Source organism: Lonchura striata, chromosome 7 (genome assembly GCF_050655825.1).
Source record: "Lonchura striata isolate lonStrDom1 chromosome 7, ASM5065582v1, whole genome shotgun sequence".
In the NCBI taxonomy this organism is placed as follows: domain Eukaryota; kingdom Metazoa; phylum Chordata; class Aves; order Passeriformes; family Estrildidae; genus Lonchura; species Lonchura striata.
Window position 1 is genome coordinate 24,487,824 of NC_140709.1, and position 27,483 is coordinate 24,515,306.

General features: G+C 37.0%; 1 protein-coding gene across 3 annotated transcripts in view; it reads left to right on the plus strand.

Moving 5' to 3' along the window:
* Positions 1-27,483, plus strand: part of DNAJC10 (DnaJ heat shock protein family (Hsp40) member C10) — a 58,261-nt gene that overhangs the window by 19,902 nt on the left and 10,876 nt on the right. Inside the window, exons 1-12 of one of the 3 annotated variants that reach the window (XM_021531317.3) lie at positions 16,023-16,195; positions 16,467-16,825; positions 18,465-18,630; positions 20,365-20,415; positions 21,706-21,788; positions 21,975-22,106; positions 23,008-23,101; positions 23,319-23,396; positions 24,577-24,620; positions 24,979-25,116; positions 26,481-26,570; positions 27,297-27,410. In XM_021531317.3, the coding sequence (XP_021386992.2) occupies positions 16,625-16,825; positions 18,465-18,630; positions 20,365-20,415; positions 21,706-21,788; positions 21,975-22,106; positions 23,008-23,101; positions 23,319-23,396; positions 24,577-24,620; positions 24,979-25,116; positions 26,481-26,570; positions 27,297-27,410 (1,191 nt within the window). In that variant the 5' untranslated portion in view covers positions 16,023-16,195; positions 16,467-16,624. Of the gene's footprint in view, positions 1-16,022; positions 16,241-16,466; positions 16,826-18,464; positions 18,631-20,364; positions 20,416-21,705; positions 21,789-21,974; positions 22,107-23,007; positions 23,102-23,318; positions 23,397-24,576; positions 24,621-24,978; positions 25,117-26,480; positions 26,571-27,296; positions 27,411-27,483 lie in introns of those variants that run through there. The other 2 variants (XM_021531320.3, XM_021531319.4) reach the window with 2 other exon arrangements.

Genomic DNA, 27,483 nt, shown 5'->3' on the forward strand with positions numbered 1-27,483 from the left:
AAAATGTTTTGGTCAAACTCTGTAAATAGGATACTTGTTCTAGCAGAGTCAAGATTCCACATGAGGGAATAAAAATCAACTTACTTTTTGAGCCCATTAGTCATACTGGTGTTGCCAGAGATTCAGAGTATTTGCTAACAACATTACCTAAACTTACTGTTATGCATAGACAGGAGCTCATGCTTACAGAAATCTGAAATTACCTTTAAAGAGCATTCATTCAAGTATTCCTCACAACTTGAGACATGAAAAGTCATTGGGACAATGAAAGTTGTTCATCATTTAGCAGGAGTGGGTCTTTGTTTCTTAAACAGGAAAATAAATATTATCAATAATCAAAACTATTTCATTTTCAAAACAGTGACAGAAATTAAGTTGAATAATCTGACAGTGTGGTGGAGCCACCATCCCTGGATGGTGTTCAGAAAGAGACTGGATGTGGCACTCAGTGCCATGGTTTATTTGAGGTGTTGGGGCATAGATAGGACTCACTCTTGAAAGTCTCTCCCAACCTAGTGATTCTGTAATACAAGGTAGAACAGCAGTGAATTCAAAACACAAAACTGCCAGATGACTTCTGAACTGAATAATGTATCATGTTACACAAACTAGACAAGAAAAACTTATCAAAATGTGGTTTAGCAATCAAAGAAATTACTGTCCAGTTTCTTAATGCTGCAAGTCATCCCAAGTCTGAAATTGAGGACATGTAGTATTATAAGAAGAAAACAATCAGTTCATATTTTCTAATAAAACACAATCTCTTCTTTCACACTAAACCCTCATTGTTTCAGACAAAGGGGTGAGATACAGAAGTCAATTCCGTATTTTCCATAGTCTGCAGCTGGAGAGAGCAGAGAAGAGAAAGCAAACTCTGATTCATCAGCTAATCTGGTGCAAAGTAGCAAGACCACCAGTGATCAAGACGAGGCTCCTGCCAGTTTTCTTTGCACTCCAAGTTGCTTGAATCACAGAGGGCACTCTCCAAAACTTATTCTTGCAAGTTCCTGGCTTCATGTTCACCCGTACTTTGGCATCTCTCTCTTTTACAAACTCATCCCTCTGGCTTAAGGTAACTTTTGTTTTGATGATGATACTCCTTTTCATTCAGCTTAGACCATAGAATTTTGGTTTTATACAGTAAGAAATCAATTACTGTTCAGTAAAACATAACGGTCTCCAAAAAGCATCTGCCTAAAAATAATGAAGGCCACATATTGTTAAGGAATTAAGAGAAAAGCACAATTACTTTATAAACTTCTTTGGATGGACCAAACGTGTTACTCAGATCTAAATTATAAGTATTAGCTTAGTAATTCCTCTCAAAATATTAAACAATTCTAAATGAACCATATTTCATTTAAATTTATTTTACATACCTCTCAAGTACAATATTTACTTTGTCATATTTCTTCATAATTATACTGGCATCAGCAAGAAAACAATATTGCCCCAAAAGAGAAAATAAACAATCAGTGTAGATAAATGGTTAAAATAGGTATATTATTATGAAGTTAATTTTTTATTATAGACGTATAGTGAAAACATCAAACTATATTCACACAGCCTCTGAAATGCAGTCCTGAACATTTTATTGTAGAAACATATGTCCTCATCACTTGGATTAAACAAAATCCTCCACTAAATCTTGTCTCTAGCTTGTGAATCATCCAGAATAAGAGAGAGACTGGACAAAAACTCATCATCCATTTATCCAATATCTCAGGCATTCTAGCCAGCACACTGCTCTTCTCTAAACACAGCCCATCTTGAGAAGTTGTGTTTACTCATAGCAGTATTTAAAAAAAAAAAAAAATTAAAAATTAAAAAAAAATCCACACAAAATCCTTCATCAAAGTCCAGCCAAACAAACTCAAGCCTACATAAACTTTCCAATTACTACACAAGGCAGTAAGGGCACAGGACACCTATTTCCATCAAACACGTTTCTGTAGTGCTGCTTAAATACAGATTTACAGTGGCGTATTATTTCTCTTTACATATTTTCAGGTCAAGACAACTACTTACAATAACATAAGGTTCTACCAAGAGATATCTTATTGCTGTTGCAGCTCCACCCTTTCACATATTACACATAGAAAAGAGATAATGCAAGCAAAATATTTCTCAGAGTAATCACAAATTCAAAAAAAATGCCATAATAATGAGTTTTCTTTTCATGATAGACTGGAAAGAACATGGAACAAGTAGGCAAGTGTTTGGGACTTGACACACACCACCATCACCCCTTTGTGCTAAGTGGAAAAACCCTGCCATGGTTTACTTCTGCAGGTTAGCAATCACTTTTACACAAAAATGTAAGAATTTTCTGTTTGAAGGGAACTTCAAACTTTTTATCTAAAAATAGAATTGCATACATGACTGGAAGCAGAGACTTCAATTAACTTTCAGTTATTTTCCTTCAACCTTGTTATTCATGTAAACAATTATGGAAAGCTAGAATTTTCTAAATGCATCACTATGATGCAGGACTAGCATATTCTTCATTCAGTCTAATGGAAACTTGTGAATTGCTAGTGATTGAATTGTCAATCATTCAAACAAATAAATAGCTTTGTTCCTCCAAATGATGCTTTTGAAAGATTTTCACAGCTATTTAACCTCAGTACCTCGCTATTTGTGGCTTGTTCTGTCCTTTGCAGAAACCTTCACCTGGGAAAATTCTGAGATCCATAGGTTGGCATTTTCCCAGATTCTCAAGTTGAATTTCTGAGATCTGGCAAGTACAGCCTTTCACCAACACCTGAACACTGTTTAATACATCAATCCAGCCAGGTCAACTGTTGTCTGAAAAACACAGGACATTGCTTCCACAGCCAGTCCTTCAGCGAGAGGCTTGCTCCAGTTTGAGCTTGTCATGCTCCACATCCAATAGAAATAGCTACTTGAACAGGAGGTGCCTTTTAGAGCCAAACTCCCCAAGACAGTGGGTAAGTGAACACTGAGAATGCAGGGAACTGACAAAATCAAACTGGGATTTGCATGCCTTTGTGGGGTAAACACACATTTTGATAATGGAAAAGTAGTGGTTAATCATAAAAGATTTCCTAACATGACAGTTTGTTAAGCTAACTCAGCTTTTTTTTATTGTAATGGGTAAGAAAGTGCTGATGGTCACAGACCTTCAGGAAAACAGGAATGCTGGTAAGACATGCACCTAGACCTCACATTCAGTTTCAGAAGGCTAGGAAGTTATTGCTTTTTCTTTTTCTTAAAGGTGTACATAAAGTTGTTTGTTACTTCAGTATTGATCTGAATATCATGATAGTTATATGGAAACTTGCCAGTTTCAAAATGGGAATATCCTTTTGCTTGAAAGGTGTGTTATGAAAATCAGCTGGTAGGTATTTAAAACCTTTCTGTAGATCCATACTAAGCACCACACAGACCTATAAAATGACCGGTTCTGTGTTCACTCTGTGGACAGAGAGCTTTAGAAAAAGCACTGACTACTCTTCAAACCATGAAAAAAATATTAATAGCAGCTTTGCACTACATGTATACAACTTTTTCATTAATATATCTTGATATATTAAAATATATCCAAACATCCATAAGAGCTGCTAATTTTAAAAAATTGCACAAGTAACTGAGATTTCTAACTATTAGGAGTAATTTTCTACTAATCTTAGCAAAGATTTAAACAACATTCCTTGTGATTAGAAGGACAAAACTACAATAGTCCAGGAAAACCATACTGGAGCAGATCACAAGTGTAATGCATAGTGACAAATGGTATCTATGCTGAGGAAAGATGCTTGGGTTAGTGTTTTCTGTTAGAGGATTCTAAGAGCACACTTAACAGATGGATGGAGAGAGGGTGTCTTGATAAATTACATACATCTCTGCTCCTATTTGCATTGTAAATACAATGTTTATACTACCTACCCTGTGAATAAGTTGCAGCACACGCTTACATAATGATTTGCTAATGCAGTGTTGAAAAAAATGCTTGCTTTTAGAAGCATGAGAAAGAGATCTGAATGGAAGTAAAAAGCAGTTAATACTGAATACTATCTTTGTAAACAGATTTTGAAGGATTTAGCTCCAACATTCTTAAAATAAGAGACTAAACAATGTGCAATTAGGATATTGAAGGTCTTCAGTATTGAATCCCTTGTGAATTGCTATATGAAATGTAGAAGTTGGCCCTCAGAATTAATAAATACTGAATTTCAGTATTTTATCAAAACAACATATTCTCAACTATCCTTTATTAATAGAAATTTTGGAAACATATCTTCCAGTTCCTTGAACTGAAGTATTCAGTACAGTGAATATAAGACTGGGCAGTTAAAATTAAAGACTATTTTAAAATCTCATCCAGACTTGCACTCACTGTTTGATTGAGCCCATCCAGACTGAAACTGAGAATATTTCTGATCTTGTGGATTTGAGTGTTATTTTAACTATATAACAGGAGAAGACTAGGTGGGCACTACCACCTGAAAGTATCACGGGCAGGAAGTACAGGCACAGGATGAAAACAACATCATGCACTGCAGGTGCAGCCTTAAGCAATCTGTCTTGGACAAAAACCTTGCTAAATTCCAAAGCCTCTTTATTTACTGAGGAGAAAACTTCAATCAAAAGGTTAAAGACTGCAGTCAATTACTACAGCCACGACCCCTCGGCTGCTGTGACACAACACAAGGTCCTTTGCCCAGCGGCTGGCACAGGTTGCTGGTTATTGCTGCAGGAGCTGTACTTTATGTGCTCACTGACACGTGGCAGGAAGTTACATGCAACGAACAGGCATTCACAAACCAAGGTAAAATCTCGTACTCCAGCAGATCTCAAAAACCTCACGCCTCCACACAGCCTGAACAAGTCAAACACACACATGTACTCAAGCCTCAACACACATGTACTCAAGCCTTTTTTTCCTCTGTGTTACTGCACTCACAGGGTCTTGAGAGTTCTTTAAAAGAGAGCAGCCATAAATTGCTTTCTATTACGTAAGCACCAGAACAAAGATTTCTCTATTGTACTCTTTTCATAGTACTCAAAAAATTCAGAGAATGGTAAGGGAGAACTGACTTTATGAATTTAAAGATTGCCAAAAATGCTTTCAACTAAGTGTCCTTTAGTACTGTGATTTTTTTTTTTTTTTTGTATTGCAAAGCCATAAGAAATTTCACTTTCAATTACCCATTATTACAAATAGTTTTATCTTTGTAAAGCAGTTTCTCACAGTGCAGACAACTGTGATATGGGCTCCCTCTAGTGTCTTATCTCTGACACAAACTTAGAATCATAAAAGATTGCATAGGTCATTTAGAAGCGCCAACATCCTACTTAAGTTACCTTCCCAAAAAAATTCACTGTGAGTGAAAAACAAAAATCACATTTCCAGTTAAACAGGTTTATGTATTTGTATATATCAAATTCTTACATCAGTGTAATAAATTTTGCTCTTCCATATAACTATCATAAGATCCAAATACTATGTAATTGCACACGTAACTTAGCACCGAAATGTAGAGGAAGAAAAATATTACTTGAAATATATTTTTAGATAATTTAAAAATCCAAAACTAAGCTTAGAAGTGGACCCTCTATCTATATATTTTAAAAAATAATATTTTTAATACCTAAATAAATACCTTATATATGTGTAAAAATATCTCTTTCCCCATGAACACTTCAAAGTTGTTTCAGTAATTCAAGTAGAACTCACAGCAGCCTGGAGTTTGATCTTGCTTGATCCAGGTCAGTACTTATTTTCCCCACTGATACAAGCATGAGAAGATGCAAGCAGATTATTAAATGATCCATAGTAACTAAAACAGGACATTAAAAGCGTGGGTGGATGGACAACTTCTGCCATCAATTAGTGGAAATTGTATTAAAAGCTATACTAATGGGAGACACATCCTTGTCTTCCACTTAGAAGCCCAAGCCATTCTTCTCCCCACCAAATACAGCAGAGAAGCCAAGCTGAAGCAGCATGGATGGGCAAGTAGGAAAGACTAGCATTGTTTTTCCTCCCTAAGAAAAGGAAAACCATATTGTGAATCTCAGGATACTGCCCCTGACACAATGCCATGAACAGCTCCATGCCGTGTTTAAACAAACCTCTTCTACCATATAATACAAGCAGTAAGGTTGACAAGGCATATATTTTCACAATAAATTGTTTCATTTCATTTGCTATAAACTGCTAAAACAAAAGAAACTGAAAAAAATCCCAAATTTTAAATGCATAAAATCCCTACACAAATCTAGCACTTTCCCAGGCATGTGTTTTTTTCCCCACTCAATGGGGAACACAGAGCTTTGCCATGAGAAAAATCTATTTTATATATGACAGCCTCTTTTAGAACAAATAAAGCATTACCTGTACACCTGTAAATTACATACATACACACAGAGCTGCATATATACATTACAACCAAAATAAACACGTAGATTAGAATTTGTCATTGACAGAAATACAAAAAAAATCCCATGTTCTTACCTCACTTCCTAATGCTAGGATTCACACTCTTGTTTTGCTCCACAGTCCTCAATTTAAATATACTTCAAAAATCAAAACTAAATATTTAGCACATCACTAGATTAAGAGGCCTATTAAGTCTTCTTCAGAACAGTTAATATTTTTCATCTAACATTTTTTCCTTGCAATGTCCTAGGGGCATCGCTAAGGCTGGTTTCATAGTCATCCTCTGCAAAGTCACAGAATCCCAGAGTACTTTGAGCTGGGACCCACAAGGATGATTGAATCCAACTCTGAATTGCTCATAGAGGGAAAAGGTACAATGAGGAGAGCCTGACACCTTCACTATCTCAGCCTTCCTTAAATTCTTTGGCTGAGCACAGAACCCTGACTGTACAATCTCTCAAACAGAGGCACTGGTTAAAAGAACATGTTGAATGGCATCAGGCAGTCTCTTGGGCTTTTAGTACGTATATACCAGAGTTCAATCAGCTAACAGAACTACAGACTTAGAGAGGAACTCAATTCTAATAGAGTTTCTCATTTTTAAAAATTACCTTATATTAGTAAGAACGAAGAAAAATAGAAATAAATACATTTTGTCATATTTTCATTTCTTTATTCTTCAGTGCAAAATTACATGGTTAATTATATCACAGATTTTCATTACTAATGCAGTTAAGGCTTCTTTTTAGTTTTAGCTATTAGTAAAACAAGCTAGCACCCATTATTATGGGTTGGAAAGTATTGTCAAATATTGCATACAACATCAGGTTTTCAAACACAAAATTAATTTACAACCTTCTACAAACTCAATTAGCCTACAATTCATATTAACTTCCTTATATCTTTCATAGGTACTACAGGTCTCCACAGGCCACGTAAATAATGGCGTTTGGGGTTTTTTCAGTATGGTTAGAAGTTAAATTTTTGAAGAATAATCAAAGGAATAAATACCTGTCAATTTAAGTTTGTTCAGGGAGCTGAACAAACATCTTTTGGTAGCTGTGTATTTTATGTCAAAGGGTTTCAGTCAATGTTCTCTCCAACCCTGAAAATACTTCATCCCTCAATACACCATCAAAAATCACATTTATATTTAGTCTGTGATTCAAATAATTTTAGGGAAACATCCTATACAAAATAAGATCAAACAAATAAACTAAGTAGTAATTCTGACCTCTTCATCTAGAGAAGGGCAATGAGGATGGTGAAAGATCTGGAGCAGAAATCTTCTGAGGAGTGACTGAGGAAATTGGAGCTGTTCCTCCTGGCAAAAAGAAGGCTCAGTAGCCTTATCACTCTCCAACTACCTGAAAGGAGGCTGTAGAGAGGTAGGGATCAGTCTCTTCTCCCAAGTAACAAATGAGAAAACCAAAGAAAATAGCCCCAAGTTATGCCATGGAAGATTTAGACTGGATATTGGGAAAAGTTTGCTGTTGGACTCATGATTTTGGATGTCTTTTCTAACTTAAACAGTTCCATGGCCTAAACCTAAATCAGGAAATCAGCAGCCACAACAGCCAACCCACTATCTTACCTCCAGCAGGGTCACTTTCCAGCTCCAGGCTATTACTGCAGCTATTCCAGCAGACTGTTCTGCCTGGGGCTGAGCCAAAGTCAACATTCTTAAACCAAACCAAGAAAGCTTTTCTGGGAGCTTTGCTTTGTAAGGTGCATGGCATGGAGTGAAAGCAGAGGGATCTGAGCATTAAATTGCCGCATCCTAGCTGAGATGAGTTCCATGTTTTTTCCCTTCATAGGGGATAATAGTAGAAAAATCTCTCTTTCAACTGAGCCTGGTACAGTCTGATCCAGTGCTCTCCATACCCTACTGTGCTGCTGAGGTCAGTGCAATTGGGTGAGCCCAGCTCCTCTGTGCTACAGCCCAGTTCAGACACATGGCTGCACTCTCACATCCCTGACTTCACCAGTGGCAGCCCCACTGAACACAGAAGCAAATCCAGATGGGAGCTGAGCCTATGTGGGACCCAGGGCCCCCTGCAAGACCACACAAAGTGGCACTGCTCTCCTCCAATGAACCTGGGATTTGCCCACACCTCAGCTCTGCCATGGCCCCAGGGCAGGACAGAGCTGCTCGAGTGCAAGCCCACACCTGCCATGCCCTAGCACAGCCAGCTGAAGCAACAGCAGTGCTTGAATGTTGTTTACTCAAAAGACAAGTACAAAGCCCTTAGTAAATCCAGTATTTTTGAACAAATGCCAAGCAGTGTAAAACTGCTTACATATCTAAAATAAATATCCAAGACAATCAGGATTGAAACATGTTGATTTGCAATGTATGAATTATAGTTTACATCACAAAAATGAATCACAGTAACTAGCTTCAACCATATTCTGATAAATTCTTGCATCAAGTGAATACGTTATGGCATTTTTGTAGCATTTAAATCTATGACCTTGATTGCATTTTAAGTATAAGCGCTTCAGTATAATCATGGTTTGGGTTGTTGTTTTTTTTCCCCAAATGCATATGAATACAAAGTGCTCATAGAACTAAGACCATGTGTCCTGAACAGTTTCCTTTCAATAGTATTTAATTCATAATAGTGCTAGTAATAGCCTTTTAATTTGCTTATAAGAAACAACATATTTTACAACAACTTTTCACATCAAACATAAATCGCTAAAAGAGTCAAAATCAAACATAAGCATTTTTTAAAATTCCAACACCACTTAGTAAAGAAGTTGAAATAACATAAATGTCCAGGGTTGTGAAGAAGACGCTGTGATAGTTCCCAGGGAGTTCAATAAAACTACACCAGTTCACACCATAGGGAAAGCAGCTTAGGATCCAGCCCAGCATCCAGACTGGGCATTTAAAACAGTGGTTTTTTGACTTTAGCACATACGTTTATGGCAAATGTCTCCAGTGCTGACTGAATTGATAGATGCTTTAAAAGCTACTGTTCCTTAGAAATCTTTGCTTTATAACAATTTCAGCAAATAAGTCATAACTATATGATGATTCAAAGCATGAATTAAGAATCTATTTATGGATCGTGAATGTAACAGGAGCAGAGGGAACAATTTTAAAGGAATACAAATAAAAATAATGCTATTAACGTTAGTTTTAAATTAATGAGGCAAGTCTAGTTGGCAATCATTCCTTGGGCTCATTAAAGATAGCTGAATATGAATCACAAGAAATTTAAAATAATGTATTTAGTTTATCTACTGGGAGTTTAAACATTTTATTTTCATCAGAAGTAATAAATACAATGTAAATAAAGTGATAAATACAATGTAAATAATGTATTTACAATGTAAATAAATACAATGTAAATAATGCAAATAAATCAGTTTTAAATTCTCTATACTATCTCAAAAGCTTAAACTGCAGCACCCTGTGCAGTCAGATGTATAAGCAATGTATATGACATACCAGTGGAAGTGAATGCTTTTCCTCACAATGCCACCTTCAGAACCAAATTAAGCATGATAACACAATGGGGGTTTTGCAGGTAAGACAGGTACAATATAGGCTGAAGAGATCATGTTAATACAGTACTCTAGTGTATGCAATTTGGTGTTTTATTCTAGAACACATCTGCTATGAATAAACCTCTACCTGCTCACAGTGTGGAAGGGACAGCATCAGCTCCCCAAACAATAGTCAAACACCTGATTCATTCTTCAATAGTAAAATATTAAATAAAACCAAAAGAATGACCTATGTGTGAGACAGCTGTGTTTCTAGTCTGCAGACAAGCTGCCATAATGTGTATGGAACACAGAGATAAATTGAGGTGCCTAGTTTCCACTACAAGCTAAGTGTTATGCTTCAGATTAGAAGAAATGCAACAGCCATGAGGATATACTGAAGCACAAAGACAAATAGAATGGAATTCTGATAGATTTGTACACCAACCAAGAGAGGCACCCTGTGCAAATTACACCATACAGCTTGCTCTGCAAAGTCACCCATGTTACAATAATAATGCTCATGATGTCCAAGGCTATTTTTGTGAATAGGTGATCATCAGCAAGACTAAAAGATCACAGCCTGAGGTATTAATACAGAAAAGTACTAATCTTTAAATAACTAAACTAGTATTACCAGGCAGTCCCCTTCACTGCCTTCAACAAGCACAACTTTTTATTTCCCAGCCTAAAAACATCCCTCCTCTAACCAAATGTGCCTGATCACTGACTTTTTTCACCTTTTTAACTTTTGCCTCTGCTTCCTGTGAACATGTCTTTTTCTAGTCCAAGTTGCTAGATTTGGACTTAACAGTCTACAGGAATAACTGCACTCCATAAAGAGCACAGCAGCCAGGTATAAACTCATCAACTGGGAGCAGAAAATCTGGGTTTCAGCCTGGAGCAAGTCATCCAGCCACACATGCACACACACCAGCCGACCTAACATTAAGTAAACAAGAAAGCTTTACAGTTGAGGCAGGAAGCAGGAGAAACAGACTTGTCTCATTTTATTCTAACTCATATCATCATCTTAAAGTCAATAATTTTACTTGTTCTCCATAGGTCATAGCCGTAGTATGCAGTTTGTGAAGATGGGAAATCTCTGTAGTGCAATAGGAATGCTTTGTTTTGTTTTCAAACAGTGCCAGACTGTTCAGAATTGCTGAAAAGGGGCCAGTGCAGCACACAAAGTGGCAGTAAGTCAGTAGAATTAGAGCATGCTGCTAAAACTCTGAAACCTCCAAAGGGAAGTTGAAATGATAAATGAGAAGCAGGAAGCCCATCTTGTGAAATATTGACTAAATACTGTGAATATTAAGAACATCTTCCCTTTTTTGCCTTTTTTTTTTTTTTTGTACATTGACAGATGACTGCTACTCTTTTCCAAAGTGAGACATCTATCATCATTTTTCAAGGTTTCTGCTTTGATTTAGACTTTTTGAAGAGCTGTAATCTTGGGGGTTTTTTTCTGTTTTCTTTAATAAAAACTTCAAGGATACCAAGATAGCTCCACCAGCTGCTACACTGCTGTGGTTTGCATGCCCCTCTATGTGAGGTCTCACTGCAGATGTGGAGCATTTTAAGACCCAGTCATGTTTATGGATGCCTTGCATACAAATTAGTCACCCCATCCTTAAATTATTACTGAATTAGGAAAAACTCTTATGCCATTACAGAAGAAGGGAAGACAGGGGTTTTGGAATCAAATCTGTCAACATTTTTACCCTTTTAGCTGACTATAGTGAAGTCATCTCTGAATGTCTCTTCACCTAAGATGCCTGAAAATCCCACAAAATATTGGATCTCACAGCTTACCTGTCCTATTTTGGATTTACAAAAGCACAGGTGTTATGTTTTTATAACAGTGTCTGTATATATAAAACTGTGCATGAAGAGAGCTATAAAGATTTCTATTATGCTATTAGGAAACAAAGTGAGATGCAAGACCTGGAAGGTACAAGGGAAAAAACACTTTATAACACCATAGCCAGGAATTCAAAAATCAACAACTGGCAGATCATGTCAGACAGAACATACATTTTTGTGTTCAAGACCTGTAAAGAAATCCCTAGACTGTGAAGAATACGTTACAGGAAACTTCTGCCCCCACAGCTATACCTCATTTTATCTCCTCATCTTTTCAAAACTGGCACAAACCACCCTGCAAACAGCTTTCCAACTGCATCAGAGAACCCCCAAATAAACCTGGAAGTTCCAGACAAATACAGCTTTGCCTGTTCAATTCACCATGCTCCATTTACAGATTTTGAAAACCTGCTAACAGGGATATGGAATTCCTTGTAAACTCCTTTTTGAATGTTTAGGTTTTAGTTTGGATTTGGCAGGTGGCTTTCATTTGTGCAAGGATTTCCCAGGAATTTTGCCACTGGGAATGACTGAAGAGACATATCCCTTCTGCTCACACCCCTTCTCCTGCCAGGAGACACAAGCTAGGGGATTCTGTGAGCTCATATTGACTCTTCAGCAGCCTGCAAGACGAGTTAGTCTGCAGCACTCTGGCCTGAAAGAGCTGTCTCATGACACCTTCAGCTACCGAGCATCAACGAAGCAGTTTGCAGGAAAAGGCCCAGCTGATGAATGAAATACAACAAAACCCAGTTCCTTGGAAATTACCCACCATGCAACATGCAGAAAGCATCCAACTGTAGCTTTTAATCTTTAAACTGCTAGCAAGAACAAAAAAATTCACTGACAAAAATTGGTATGTTAAAATAAAGTTCAAAATTTGCTCAATGAACAGAATTTCTGTTCAAAGTCCTCTTCATTAGCAGTTATTGCATATTTCACTAAAGGGAAAAAATAGGCAAGTCCTTATGAAAGCTGAATGCTAATTTTAAAGCAATCAAAAATGCATAGATGTTTTAAATTAAAAGAAATGGCATTCTAACATCTTGACTATTTCAACAGAAGCAGATGGTTTATATTGCTTTACTGCTTAATTAAACATTTTATATATTCTGTAAAATGGTATTTGATGGCATCCTTTCCAACTGGCTTTCTAAATTTAAAGTAATTTTACATATGCACCATATCAACCAGATAATTAAAATCATCATATCTAATACTAACTTACTGATCTGGCTTCTACCTCCTAATACATGTGAAAAATCTAGTTGTCCACTTCTTTCCTATTTCTTCTTGATGGTAATACTAACTTTTTCCATAATTCTACTGGTTTCCTTTATTTTAAATAGTTCTAATTTAAAAGTCAATATTTTAGAATTTGCCTTTTTATCCCCTTTAAAAAACCAGAATAAATAAAACTAAATATTTAATTAAATGAAACATCAAACCAGCACTAAAGATACAGGTTTGGATGCTGCTGTAAAAGCTAGACATGACTACTGAGGAGTGTGAGAGGTTTGAGATAATGAAGAAGGCTTAATGAACTCACTTAGAAAGCATTTCATAAAAAACAAAAAGGTGCATGGTTCCCAGGTTCCCCAGGGGAAAATAAAATCAGGTTGCACAGTTGCACAGCGCCACAATCAGCTGGCAGAAAAAAAGAGGGATGAAAAGAAAAAACTGAGCATAGTGAAAAAAGTTCTCAAAATCCTTATTAAGTCCAAATTTGATGGGGCAATTTCAGCAAAAGTAAGGGCTTCACAATTATTATGTATAGTTCTTGGCATTACTTTATAAAGCTGATTCACAACAAACAGTAAAAGGCAGAAATAAACAAAACAATATAGTCACTGAATCAGGGGGCTTTTTACCTGTGTGACTACCAGAGACAACCCTAGACGAGAATGAACTTCAGTCTGTTCTCCAGGCTTACAGCTCAAATAGGTGGGAAAAGGTAACACTGTGTGCACAAATGGCCCTGCTTAGTTACACTGCAGCAGGGTCCTTACATAAGCAGGTGGCAAATGCCTATCGCAAAGCGTGAATTAAGTGACTTGTGAGTCATGTGAAATCTTCTGGGACACGAGTCATTACACCCTTCTTGAAAATCAAAGGCTCTGGCATTAGGGCACACTGCGCATTTTAAGCTATAGCAGCTTTTCCTGGTTCTTCCTGGCCACCTCTGCACCACACTGAAGCTCAGAGTTCCAAGTCTGTCCTGCTCCTCTTGAGCCAAGTCCACACCACTGAGCAAGGGAGAAAACCAAACTATTCATAAATATTCCTTAATCAATGAAATTCAGCTATGTCACAGCACAGTTCGTTATGTATGACCAGCACAGTGTACAAAGAGAAGCAACTCATCTAGACATGTAGACACAATTTCATAAAAAAAACAGCAGTTGCAAAAAAAACCCAAACAAACAAAAAACCCACAAAAAACCAAAACAAAAAACCCCAAAAAATTCCCAGCAACAACACAAAGAAACAAAATTGAAGCATTTTATTAAATCAGGACATCAACTTGAAAAAAAAAAAACCTACAGCAATACGATAAATCTAGGATAGTTAGGTGCTAAAATAATCAGAATCCTCAAGACTACATAAAAGCATTTGCTCACCATCTCTTGTAATGCTTAAATTAGCCATTCAAAGACACTGACAAAATGAACAGCAGAGAAACTCATAAAACTCACTACCACTAGGAATTCAAGCAAGTATTTGAGTGAATAATACACTCAGACATGCACTACTTGCAAATATATAATATTAATTTAAATTAAAGGTTGTTATTATTAAAGTTTTAATCACAAATGAAGATACAGAAATGCCTATTTGTGTATTACTCCAGATAAACAGGAGAGCTTTTACCCATTCCACATATAGTTCATTGCTGCATGTGAGTTCTGAGGGGGAACTGATTTAGCTTGCCTGAAAGTAAGCAGTTACACAAAACTTACTTCAGACAGACACATTTCGTATGTCTTATGTAGATTTATATTATATACCAAAGCATTGTAACATGCTTGATTTTAGGTATTATCATATGCTAAATGAGCTTTTAAAGACTGCAATACATTAACCCCACCCCATCTGAAAGAGCCCAAGTCACTGAATTCACACATAAAGGAGCAAGCATTGCAACAAAGAGTCAGTGCTTCTAGACTCATCTAAATTCCAAAAACTGAAAATTAACAGCAAAGGCACCACCCACGGAGCTACTTTGGCACATAACCATTGGGAAGGAAATACACATTTCAGCAGGCATGTTTTTCATCATTAGTTTGACAGATGTTGTGGTTTGTGTAATAACATGTAATAATGTGCACACTATAAACCAACTTATCAGGTATGCTACACTGGAATAAATATTTGTATTTGCTGATTCAGTAGGCTACTTTTCCAAAAATATTTCACAATGGAAACTTATTCAAGTATCTGAAACTAAGGAGCAAGCACAAAAAGAATTCCCTTTCAACAATGAGCCTTAGGTACTTCTGTGTTACTTTGACATTGTCAGAAGCAGTAGTCAGAACTTATAATTAGTTCCATCTACATAAACGAGAGCAAGGGAGTGAACCAAGACTTTCTGACATAATTTCCAACAAAGCAAGTGCATAGAGGAGCAAACTGTAAGAAACACTGCACTACAGGCATTGCAATAAAATCCCGATTTATCTTTTAAAAAGAAAATGCTTGTAAAGACTTCTTGAAATGTACAGGTATTTGATAACCTGCTTTTTAGGCCCTGCTCATAAAACAACGTACGTTTTTTTTCTCCACAAACCGTAAAAACTGATTATTAAGTGCTTAATAGCTCTCAGCCCTATGTGAGCTGTTAAAAGAAGTCCCCCGCAAGCCCGGGACAGACCCTAGAGGCTCTGCGGGCGGGCTCTGCGCTGAGGGCGCGGACTGGGCAGGAGCGCGGCCGAGCTCCGCGGCCGGGCCGAGCCGCCCCGCCGGCACCGCACCGCTCCCCTCCGGGGCGGGCCCGGCCGGGGAAGGGGCGGGCCGGGGCGGGCCCGGTGCCCGGCAGGGAGCGGTCGGGAGCAGCCGAGCCCCCGCCCGGGGCGGCCACGTCAGCCCCGGAGCGGCCCCGCCCGCCGCCGGCCGAGCCGGATCCCGGATCCCGCCGCCCTTCCGCCGCGCCGGGAAGGCGCCGCCGTCCCGGCCTGCCCCGCGCCCGGCCCGCTCGCTCCGCCGGCTCCCGCAGCGCCCAGCCCGGGGCCGGCCCCGCTCCGGGCAGGGCCGAGCGCGGCGGCCGCCCCGCCCCGCCCCGGAGCCTCCCGCCGCAGCCCGGCCCCGGCCCCGCGGGGCTCCGACCTGCGGCTCCGGCTTTGTCTGCCAGGGGCGTCCGCAGCCCCCTCAGCGGGCGGCTCCGAGCCCCGGCCCTTCCCGGAATGAGCCCCGCTGCTGCCGGAGGTGAGTGGGAGCCCTCCCGCAGCCGCCTTTTCTAATGCGGTACAGGTGCGTGGCTTTTGGTGCCATTCCGTGAAGCTGTGCATGGTTACCTCAATTAAGGTGACAAGTAAGAGATGGACTACCACTTGTGTGGTTTTCAGAAATGATAATTAGCCACCCGGCAACTTAGATGCTCAGGTGCAGTCTGCACAAGCTGATGGTGGGGTGCATTACTATCCTGTCTTTACTGAAGAGGTAGTGTTTAATTGTTTTTTCTTCTGTCATCTTACAGGGTGTCTTTTCAGCAAGAATCGTGACATGAAGTAGGACAGGCATTTTGAAGAGTTCTGCCATAAATACAGCTGTATCTCTGAATATTGGCACATTTACTGGAGACTCTTCCCAAAGTCTGTTTGAATCAGAGCCTCTGAAATTTCCAAAAGCTTCATAATGGAGTTTTTAGCATCCAAAGGAGATTGTACTAGATATTTCAAAAGGTCTTTATTACTAGTTTTTGTATGTGTAATAGTTCTTGTGTGCACTGATCAGGACTACTATAGTTTACTTGGAGTATCCAAAGAAGCAAGTAGTAGAGAAATACGACAAGCATTCAAAAAGCTGGCATTAAAGTTGCACCCTGATAAAAATCAGGTAAGTTACCTTTTCACAAGTTCAAGTTGTTGACTTATTGGATCTTGGTGTTTAAACAAAAAGCAGTTTTAATTTACCAAAAATGCATTTCTGTTATTGTGAAGTAGCCACCTGATTATATAGTTCAACTCAGATTTTCTGCAGAGAAAATGTACAAAAAAGTGTTACGAGTGGTAATACATGGTTTTGTTGAATTTGGGCCGCATTAAATTGCTGTAGTAAAAAGAGTCAAGATTCTTTAATTCTCACTTATTTTTTTGTAACTAGGGGAAAACTTATTTGTGTACTATATTACCTTCTTGGTAAGCTGTTGAGTTTTCCTCTTTCCATTTAGTTTTGGGGGACTTGCTGTGTCCCTACCCTGAAGTCTCCTCTAAACATCAAAGAAGAGCAGCCTGTTCTAAGACATCAGTCCCCAAGTATCAAGTATCAAGCAGAATAAAACAGACATCCTGGGACTGCTGAGGGATAAGGGTGGAGGTTACAGAGAGCTCTGGACTAAATGGAGAGAAAGGATTGGAATGGCCCAGTCTGTGCTACTGTATTTCTGAAATACAAAGAAATTAGTTTTTCCTTGAAATGACTTGAAATAAGCAGAAATTCACAGAAAATGAAAGGTTTAGAACTTTGTGTGTACAACTGCATGGAGTCCCAAAAGACAGCAGTATTTCATATCAGCTCAGGGCCTGCCTTCACTGACTACAGTGGAGCCTCTGACAGCGCTCAGAGAGAAAGACAGATGTCATCAAAGTTAGGAATGCCAATGTGTATGAAATGAAAGTTTTGTTTTCTCTGTTGATACTTTCAAAATAATGGCCTTGCGGTCAGGTTCTGTTGTTTCTGAGCATGCAGATACCAAGAAAGATTTGTCAACAGGTTATTTTCAACCTTAGAGATCATGTATAGAAGATTAACCCATTAGACAAATTCCATAATTTGCCAAATTCCATAATTTGTCTAATGGGTTAGAAATTATATTAAGTAATGTCTAATTACTTAAGAAAAAGTAATTAATTTCCTGTGTATCTAGCCCCAAAAAAATGAAAAAATCTTAAGAAAAAGTGTCTTTTGAATGAAATGTGTAAGCAGAATTTGAAAGAGCAGGACTGTGTGGCGCATTTTGCCCACCACTTTTACACTGCAAATATGTCTGCAGATTTTTCACCATTCTAATTCCCAAGCTGCCTAGAACAAAAATCCTTTTTAAATAAAAGGAGGAGGCCAGAAGGGATGAATCTGTCTCTAGCAGAGATTTTGAACTGGTCAAGTAGGGATTCTAGAGGAGGGGAAAAGATTATGGAGGAAATGGTATGTCTTCATTCTTGAGTATTTTTTTTTAAATTCCACTGAAGAGAGAGTTGAAAAAAGAGGGTTCACTGGAGAATGTTGCAGCCAGTAAGGTTCACTTTGTACTTCAGTTGGTACTTGAGTGAGGATGGAAGAAATAAGAGGACAGATCTGGCTTTGGGGAAGGAAAACTTTACTGTAGTTTGGTTTGAGATCACAGTACAATGTCTGCTTCCATCACAACTCACATCCTTAGCAGGGATATAAAAATATTTCCAAAGATAATTTTCTCAGCATTATATGCACTATATGTTTTATTAATTAATTACTAATTATAGTTTTCCTTAAATAGAATGATCCAAATGCACATGAAAATTTTTTGAAAATAAATAGAGCATATGAAGTCCTTAAAGATGAAGACCTACGGAAGAAGTATGATAAATATGGAGAGAAGGGTCTGGAAGATCAGCAGCAGGGAGGTCGTTACGAGAGCTGGCATTTTTATCGCTATGATTTTGGTAAGTTATGATGTATGTTTGTGATTTGCTTAAAACAGTCACAAGGAAATGCCATATTCAGATCTATATCAGAGCTTTTCACATGCTTCTTATGTGTCCTCTCCAGATTTCTGTCTGCTCTGTAGCTGTTGCTTTCTCTCTGCTGGCCCAATATTTTATTTACCCTGTTAATGGCTATCCAAAGATGCAATCTATTTACCTAGCATCTTGTTCCTGCTGCTTGCCTTTTTATAGGTCATCTCACTTCTTGTTTATTTTTTAAAGTGCAAAGATTTTTTTCACTTAAATGTCAGTGTTAATATTTTATCAGGACTCTTTTTAACTTTTTAATGCAGGAGGATCTTCTTTGTTTAGTATTCTTCAGGGGGATTTTGAGAGGAAATTTTTGCACTGTCAAACCTATTTGATATGCCTTTATGCAATTAGACATCAATAAAAAGGTAGCAGAAACTGAAAAAAAAAATAACAGAATAATACCTAAAATTATCTTGAGACAAGTTACTTAATGTTTGTCTCAACAAATTTTAGGTAGATGTAGGGAAAGGCTGCAATTAATGATTCTCAGAGCTGCTGTAACACGAGTAAACTACAACAGGGAACTGAGGAACATAGTTTGATTGGGATGAAGGAAACAGCTGAAAGGAACCTCTACCTTGGCAACAATTTTTTTCTAGTGTTGTTTGATATATTGTGTCCTAATCTCTAGGAAATTAATGTCTGTGCAGATTGAAATTAAATAAACCAGTGGCACAAGTATCACAGGAAAATATGAAAATTAGCCTAAAATTTCTTCAGATAAAGAGATTTAACAGATAAACAGATAAACTGAAGTTTCAGTGCTTGATTGAGAAACAGTATCCTGAAATGTCTATTCATCAATGATTTAGGGAACATCTATTTTTATATTTCATATGTGTATATAAAAGTAAAGCTTTATCTATATGTATGGATGAGCATATGTACTATATTACATGAGATATAAATGGAAAGTAATATAAAAAGTACCTTGTCACCTGTAGAAATTAATTTCTCTCATTATTTATTTACATTTGATATTTGTGTACTTCAGGTGAAATGACATCTCACCGTGTTAGGTACTGTAAAAGATCTGCAATTGTAGTAGCATAATATAATGCTCTTTAATAGTATTTTTGGTACTCTGCACTGCCTTTCTTGTGTAGTTGAAGTGGTGTGGAGTGTTTTGTAGTGATGCCCTAGGTAGGACTGGTTAGTTTTGTGTTCCTCACCTTTGTTTTACCCACTTTATTCCGCTGCATTCACACACACACTTTGTTAGTGGAAAAGTCTGTGGCTGGAAACACCTGTGTCATCTAAATGTGTAGGTAACCAGAGGCTGAGAAAGTGTGGGAACATCTGGATGTTACATAAAGCTCTCAGTGAGAGCTGAGGCTTCTTGGATTTTAATCTGACATCTGGTTTAGGAATACCTAATGGTCTTGCTATAACAGCAGTAGTACTAATTCTCTGCTCACCCCATGTTTGTTACTAAATTATCAGAAGAATGTTCTGATAGTGGATGTGGTAGCATGAAAATGAGTGAGCTAGCAAGAGGTTAAAATCCGGGTCCATTATACTAAACAAGGATAGCATTTTTGTAAAACCTCTTTGTCAGCTTAGTCTTTCAACTTAAATCTACTGTCTTCTGTTGTGCATAAGATGATAGTTTGTTTTAAAGGTGGGAAAATAAAAGCAATTGTTGGGTTTTTTTAATAGGTATTTATGACGATGATCCTGAAATTATAACATTGGATAGAGGAGAATTTGGTAAGTTTTTTATATAAATAAACATGACAACCCAAAGTACAATTTTTACATCTTGAGTTTTTCTTGGTAGGCTTTTCTTACCTATCTTCACAAACACATGTTGAAAAATCATCTTCACATGAGAAAACAAACAACAAAAAAAATCCCCTTAACGCTTCCTGTTAAACACTAGCTAGCAAATCGGTCAATATCAATAAACAGCTTACATTAAGTTTTAGAGCTATTTTGTGAAGTCTTTAAAAGGAAATTATTTTAATTAAAATTTTATTACTCCTTATTTATGGTCGCTGTTTCTCTTGTATAAATATGCACTTGATAAAACTTTTCTAATATAATACTTTTCTGTGAAACCCAGCCAATTGTGTGTAGTTCAAAACCAGAAGGTGATACCAGATACTAAAAACACAGCTAAAGAGAACAAGGTGTGGAAAAATAACAGTTTCAATGAGAATGTTGTCCAGGCTTTTTTCCTTTTAAAATTGCAAATAAGTTGTTTGTAACTAAGAGAGGCTAGAGTAAAACTACGGGATTTTGTGTGATTTTTTTTCATCTGCATATTGAGTATGATTTCCTGTGCACAAGATTGGATCTACATGCTGAATTAGTCTTGTAAATTGTTCCGATAGCAGACCCTCATGATCCTGAGGTCTCCCTGAGGACACAGTCTTGCTTTGGTTAATCTATTTGCAGGGTTTACATATTCCTTAGTTGTCTTTTTTGTGAGGATATTTTAATATAGGCGAATAAAGGTTACAAAATCCACTAGAAGAAAATTGGACAGGCTGAAAGCCAAGTAATTAAATAACTGCTCTTTGTGTATATTTTGTTGCTGTTGTTTTCATTCATAAGCAAGATGATTTATGTTTCCCTTGACTTTTCTAGTAATTACATTAACTTGGATTTTTAAATTGCATTAGACATGATTTCTTCATAAAAATGAGACTCACTAAATACATTAAGTAATATAAAGAAATGGAAAATTCTAGTGGGTAAAAATCTTTTAGAATTTGTATTTTGTAACTAGACTTACGCTATCACACATTTCAGCTAGAATAATCTGCAGACAGTACTTCTTTTTCTTAATTAATCGAACAGGTGCTGAAAGTCAGGGTGCTGATACCTTCTGAAATAGGATTTTCTGCTCTTGCCTACAGCAGCATGAGTTACTGTGCCTGACATTAAATACTTAATACATCTTTTGGGGACTACAGTATAGCAAAAATGTACATCCTAGATGTAACTACATTGTGGATATGCTGATTTACTTAAAACTTTCTTCTCTCCATCTAGATGCTGCTGTTAACTCAGGAGAACTGTGGTTTGTGAATTTTTACTCTCCTCGATGCTCCCACTGCCATGATTTAGCACCTACGGTATGTAAACCAAGTGAATGAACTCTGAAAATTCATTGGTTTTAATAGCATAAGACTTAATAAAGCAGATTTTTACACTGAAGCTGAAACCAGAGACAACAATGCAAAATGCCAGAAATAAAACATGAGCTCATTTTTCATTACTTCTTTCTAGCAAAATAGCCTCTTTTTTGACTTTTTTTTTAGTGGAGAGAATTTGCTAAGGAGCTGGATGGAGTAATACGCATTGGAGCTGTGAACTGTGGAGATAATAGAATGCTGTGTCGAATTAAAGGCATTAACAGTTACCCCAGTCTGTATGTTTTCAAGACTGGAATGGTGAGTGTTAAGACTTCAAGTGTTTTTGGAATGAAATCTGAAGTGTTTCTTTAATATTTGTTCAGTCATAGAGATTTTTTAATAAAGATCTTCCTTTTTAGTATGTTATTTCTTTTAATAACAAATATAACTTTTTCTTTACCTTGGTCAAATTATTTTACAAAGTTAACATCAAAAACTGTATTTTTTAATATATATAATTTATATATATATATATATATAATTTGAAATAAATGCTAATATATTTTTACAGTGGTTTTTCTAAATAATTTTTCTGTGCAACATCACTTCTGATTGGGCAGCTCCTGTCAGCAGAGATGCTGTAGCAAAGCAACAAGTCTCCTTGAACAGTTTCTCTTACAGTGTTGTAAAGGACTTTTCAAGTACAAAACATGGTTTGTGGTTTTGAGTCTTAAAGACTATGACCATATACCTAAAGAAACTTGGAAATTCCTTCTGCAAGATTCCCTTCATGCTACCTGCATGATGTGTGTCACTCTTTATAGCTGCTTGCCAAGTCGTGTTGCTGGGGCGGTGTACAAAGTGCACTCAAATAGATGGGTACATTTTGACAATTATAAGTTTTAAGAGGTTGAATGCTAAATGGAGTGATGTAAGCAATTTTTATTTAAATAGAAATACAATCATTAGGAGCTGGTGTTTCTGAGACTAAATTATCCTGATGTTGGAACATTTGGAAAGAAATCACATTACAAAATTTAAATTAAGGTTAAATTTCAAACATTCTGATAGGGGAGGGACAGAACAGTTAGGGTGGTAGTGGGGGCTGATCCTGCAGTTGCTTTAGTACTCTTAGAAGAACACACTAGGTTTTGGGATGGGGTTATCTGCCTTAGTTTTCTTCTTTAATTTTATAAACGTTACTCTTTGTTTTCTATAGCAACCAGTGAAATATTATGGAGACAGGTCAAAAGAGAGCCTTAAGAACTTTGCCATGCAGTATGTTACAAGCACAGTCACTGAGTTATGGGCAGGTAATGTTCACGTGTTGGCTTGGGGGGCTGTTTTTGAAATTGTTTTTACTGTATAAAATACGGAAGAAACTATGCGTATGATTGAATCTGTCAACTATTGTCGAGTCTTCTTTTTGAGAATAAAAATAGTTCATGTAAATTGCTAATACAAATATAAAACCTTGTTTCATGGTCGTATTTAACTAGTCGCAAACTGATGCAAATTGTTTCCTCTTAGGAAATTTTGTAAATGCTATTGAAACTTCGTTTGCATCTGGTGTTGGTTGGCTGATCACCTTCTGTGCAGAACATGGGGGTAGGTATATTAAATACCTTTTAAATAATGTGACCAAAAAAAGGACTTCTGATGATAGCAGCATATTCCCTTTTGCTGCTAAAAAGCATCTGAGGTCACCACAGTATTTGGCCTGTGGGTCATTTAAGCTCTCTGTTAAAAGTAGTTCAACAAAAGGGACATTAATGGAAATATTATGTTATTGTGCTTCTGTAATGTCCTGTGAGTCATTAAAGCAGCACTGGAGTGTAACCCATCAGGAGGGGAAGTGGCAGAAAAGGTTTCTCCCTTCAGTTTCCAGCTCAGGTGACAGGTACTACTGAGGCACATGCCAGCTTCTCTTGATAGCTGAGTAGCAGAAAGGCTGTATCTCTCCCTTAAACCACCAATATTAAAGTTCAGATGAATAAGTCCTAAGTTAGGTTTGCACACAGTAATTGCCTCTAACCACTGGTTTCACATCAGAGTAGTTTTTGGTAGCTGTTTGTCCCTGGCTTTCTTGGGATCAGTACTGGATAAAATATATGAGAAAGTTATCTTGGTTAGCTAGTGGAGCTAAGTAAATGCACTACACCTTTGATAAATAAAGATTTCTCAGCCTTATGAAGAGACCTTTGTTCTGAGAACTGAATAACCAGAGGTTCAGGCTTGGATTTACATTTGTAAATAGTTTGATTTCAAGTTACAGCCCTTTTGTTATTATGTTTTCAACTTTGTTTCAGTTAAGGAGAAGTTAATGCGTCTTTTTATGTTAAAAAAAAGTCTGTATCCAAAGGCTGCTATTCAAAGTGTGGATGGACAATTAAAGCATATATTTATAGTAGTGAATTATTATTCATATCACAGAAAATTGATATTTCCGTTGAAATATCATTCCAAGAATCTATGTAGATACTTGGATTAATTTTTTTCAGTGATTAACAAATTTTAAAGGTTAGTATTTATAGTAAAATGGTAAAATTGTTTAAATGAGAATTCTGTGTTGATGAAGCAAGAGAATATTATTTGTGGGGCTTTTTAACTTAGAGTACAGTCATTAAGTGCTAATTATTAGATATCACAACTTCAGGAATACTAGATGAACAGCCAAGAAGCATGCCATGTTCTTAGGGAGAAAAGGGGCAATTCTAAGCAAGAGTAGATTTAGTGAATTAATAAGGTGAGATTTTATATTTGTAAATAAAAAATTTTTGTTTTGCAGATTGCTTGAGTTACCAAACCCGCCTTAAGCTAGCTGGCATGTTGGTAAGCAGTGTTTCATTTTGAAAGCATTACCTGTTACATTTAAAACAAAATAACAAAAGTGAAAGCATCAAATTGTAACTAACACTCTCACTGAGTTTAGTAGAACCAAGGTAGCACATGTTAACTTTTAGAAGAATTAGATACTTTGCCTGAGTAGTTTTTGAAATAACAAACTTTTTAAAGAATTTTATAAAATAAGGATTAATATTATGTAATAAATTAGAGTATTGTTTATTTTCATTTTCTAAGTATTATTTATAATTGCCTGTGTTGGGATTTTCAAAAGCATTTCTGCACCTGAAATTTAAAAATACTTTTCTTTGGATTTGTTTTGTGTTGTGTTTTTTCCTAATTACAGGAAGGTCTTGTTAATGTGGGCTGGATGGACTGTGGCACCCAGGGTGAGCTTTGTGATAATTTAGATGTCTCATCTAGTACTACTGCATACTTTCCACCTGGAGCCACCATTAATAACAAAGAGAAAGGAGGTGTTTTGGTATGACTTGCTTTCATTATCTATTTAGATAAACAAAGTGATAACCATGCTAAAGGAATGTATAAATCATTTCCAGACTGATGATACACAACTGAGAAGATGCTTTCTCCTTTTCTCTTCTAAGCTGGTATGCTCTGCATGAGTTCATATCCCTGTGTCTGCTCAGGCAGTGACGCTGGAGGTGATTCCAGTTTGCAGGGAGAGTGAACACAGCCTGTGACTGCCTGGCCACCTCCCCAGGAGCCTCCCTGAGCAGCTCTGGGAGGTCAGGGCTGGGAAGTGCTCTGTGGCTGGCCCAAGAGCTGCATCTAACACTGCTGCCCAGCTGTCATGGGCAAGCCTGGGAGTCTCTTCTCCCAAGTAAAAACTGATAGGACAAGAGGAAATGGTCTCGAGCTAGGGAGGTTTAGATTGAATATTAGCAAATCTCTCTTCAGCAGAAGGGTTTTGAGGCACTGGAACTGCCCAGAGGGATGTGGTTGAGTCAGTATCCCCTGGGGTAATTAAAAGACATTGTGTAGACATTGCACTTGGGGACATGGTTTAGAGTAATGAACTTGGCAGCTGGTTACAGCTTGGACTCAATTATCTTAATGGTCTTTTCCACCCTAAATGATTCTATGATCTTTGATGTGCCCCTAATTTTTTTATTCCAGAAATAATATGCCCCAGGTATTACAAGTTTGAGAAATGCTATGTGTGATAAAAGTACTCCTACGGTGTCTGTCAGTACAAATTTTACTGCTCAGTTCTATTCTAAAATTGCAGCCTACATTTGTATGGTAGTTTTAACTTCCCTAATTGATGGGAGACATTTCTGTTTGAAGCATGACTTGTTCCTTTATTGTCACTACTGTTACCTATATTTTTAAAAGGAGGAAAATAAATTGCAACCTACCTACTTTAAACCTTTTAACTTACCAACTCAGTTACTGATTCATATTACTTCCAAAATTTTACAAGTTAAGGAAACCTAAATATCTACAGTGCAGTTAAGAAGGCTGTAAAACTAAATTGGAAATCTTGTAAACTTGATTGTTGGGTTTGGTGTGAAATTTGAATTTCATACTCTTTAGTCCCTGTCTTGACAAAATACAATTTCTTGAGCTGAATATGGTAGGCAAGTGAGCTGAAAAGCAGTATTCTGAGAGTGATGTTTACATGTATAAAATTATACATGTAAAATTTATAAATTGTATAAAATACAATTACATGTATAAAAAAGAAGTTGATCAAATAAAATATTAATGGCATTCTCCATTGGAATGAAGGGAACAAATCAGAATAAGTTCCCTGACACTGAGTAGTAATCAGGTTGAAGTTTGTAATTCCTTGTAATAAAGACAGTTAACTTTCCATCCTAGTTTCTTAACTCCTTGGATGCCAGAGAAATATATCAGGAAGTAATGCAGCATCTCCCAGACTTTGAAATCATCTCTGCTGCATCATTAGAGGTAAATGTTTTAAAATATGCAAAGATTTCTTCAAATAATATATTTTTATTGTTATTTTCTATGTTTCTCAAATCCTGTTTACATAACAACCTAGTATTTAACTGAATATTACTTTTTAGCTGTACCTAAAAAAATGTAATGCTGTTTGTCTACATTTACTTCTGTTGTTTAGCAAAATAAAAAAGGGGAGGAGATTTTAAAGGAGTATAGGAAATCAAAGAAATTGCCATTGCAACTCACTCTGCAACTGCAATTTTCTAGTTATTTTTTCAATCAACTACACTATAGGGAATTTTGGTTTAAATGTGTTTTGTTTGGTAATTTAGTAAAGAAAAAGAAAATACTTGTCAATCCATGATAATTTATTTATGAACTGAAATGAAGTCTCAAAAGTGACTCATGCTTGGAGAAAAAGCCAAAAATAAACCTCTTTCCACACTTGTAGTTGCACACAGCATCGTAATTTACAACAGGAAATCCACACAGAAACAACAACATTAGAGTGCAGCTTGTAGCCAGCTTGCTGTCAGATTTTTTCCACTTGATTATGATGCAGTAAAAGGAAGTTTAGTGGAAGGACTACATAAAAGCATTTGTTTAGTGGAGGTCTTTTGGAGATGAATAACTGGACACTTGCCTTTATAAAGCACTGAAGAATTTTACACCTTGGTGTAGTTGGGATTAATTGTTTGGTTTTGTTGGTTTGTTTTTTCCTGTGGTTTAAAGGACCGCCTGGCTCATCACCGGTGGCTGCTTTTCTTCCAGTTTGGGGAGGGGGATAAATCAAATGTGCAGGAATTTAAGAAACTTAAATTTCTACTGAAAGATGAGCATATTCAGGTAAGAGTGCTCACTCATCTAATGTTAAATGCTGGTTACATTCTAAGATCAAGTCATGGTTTGTATTGTTATT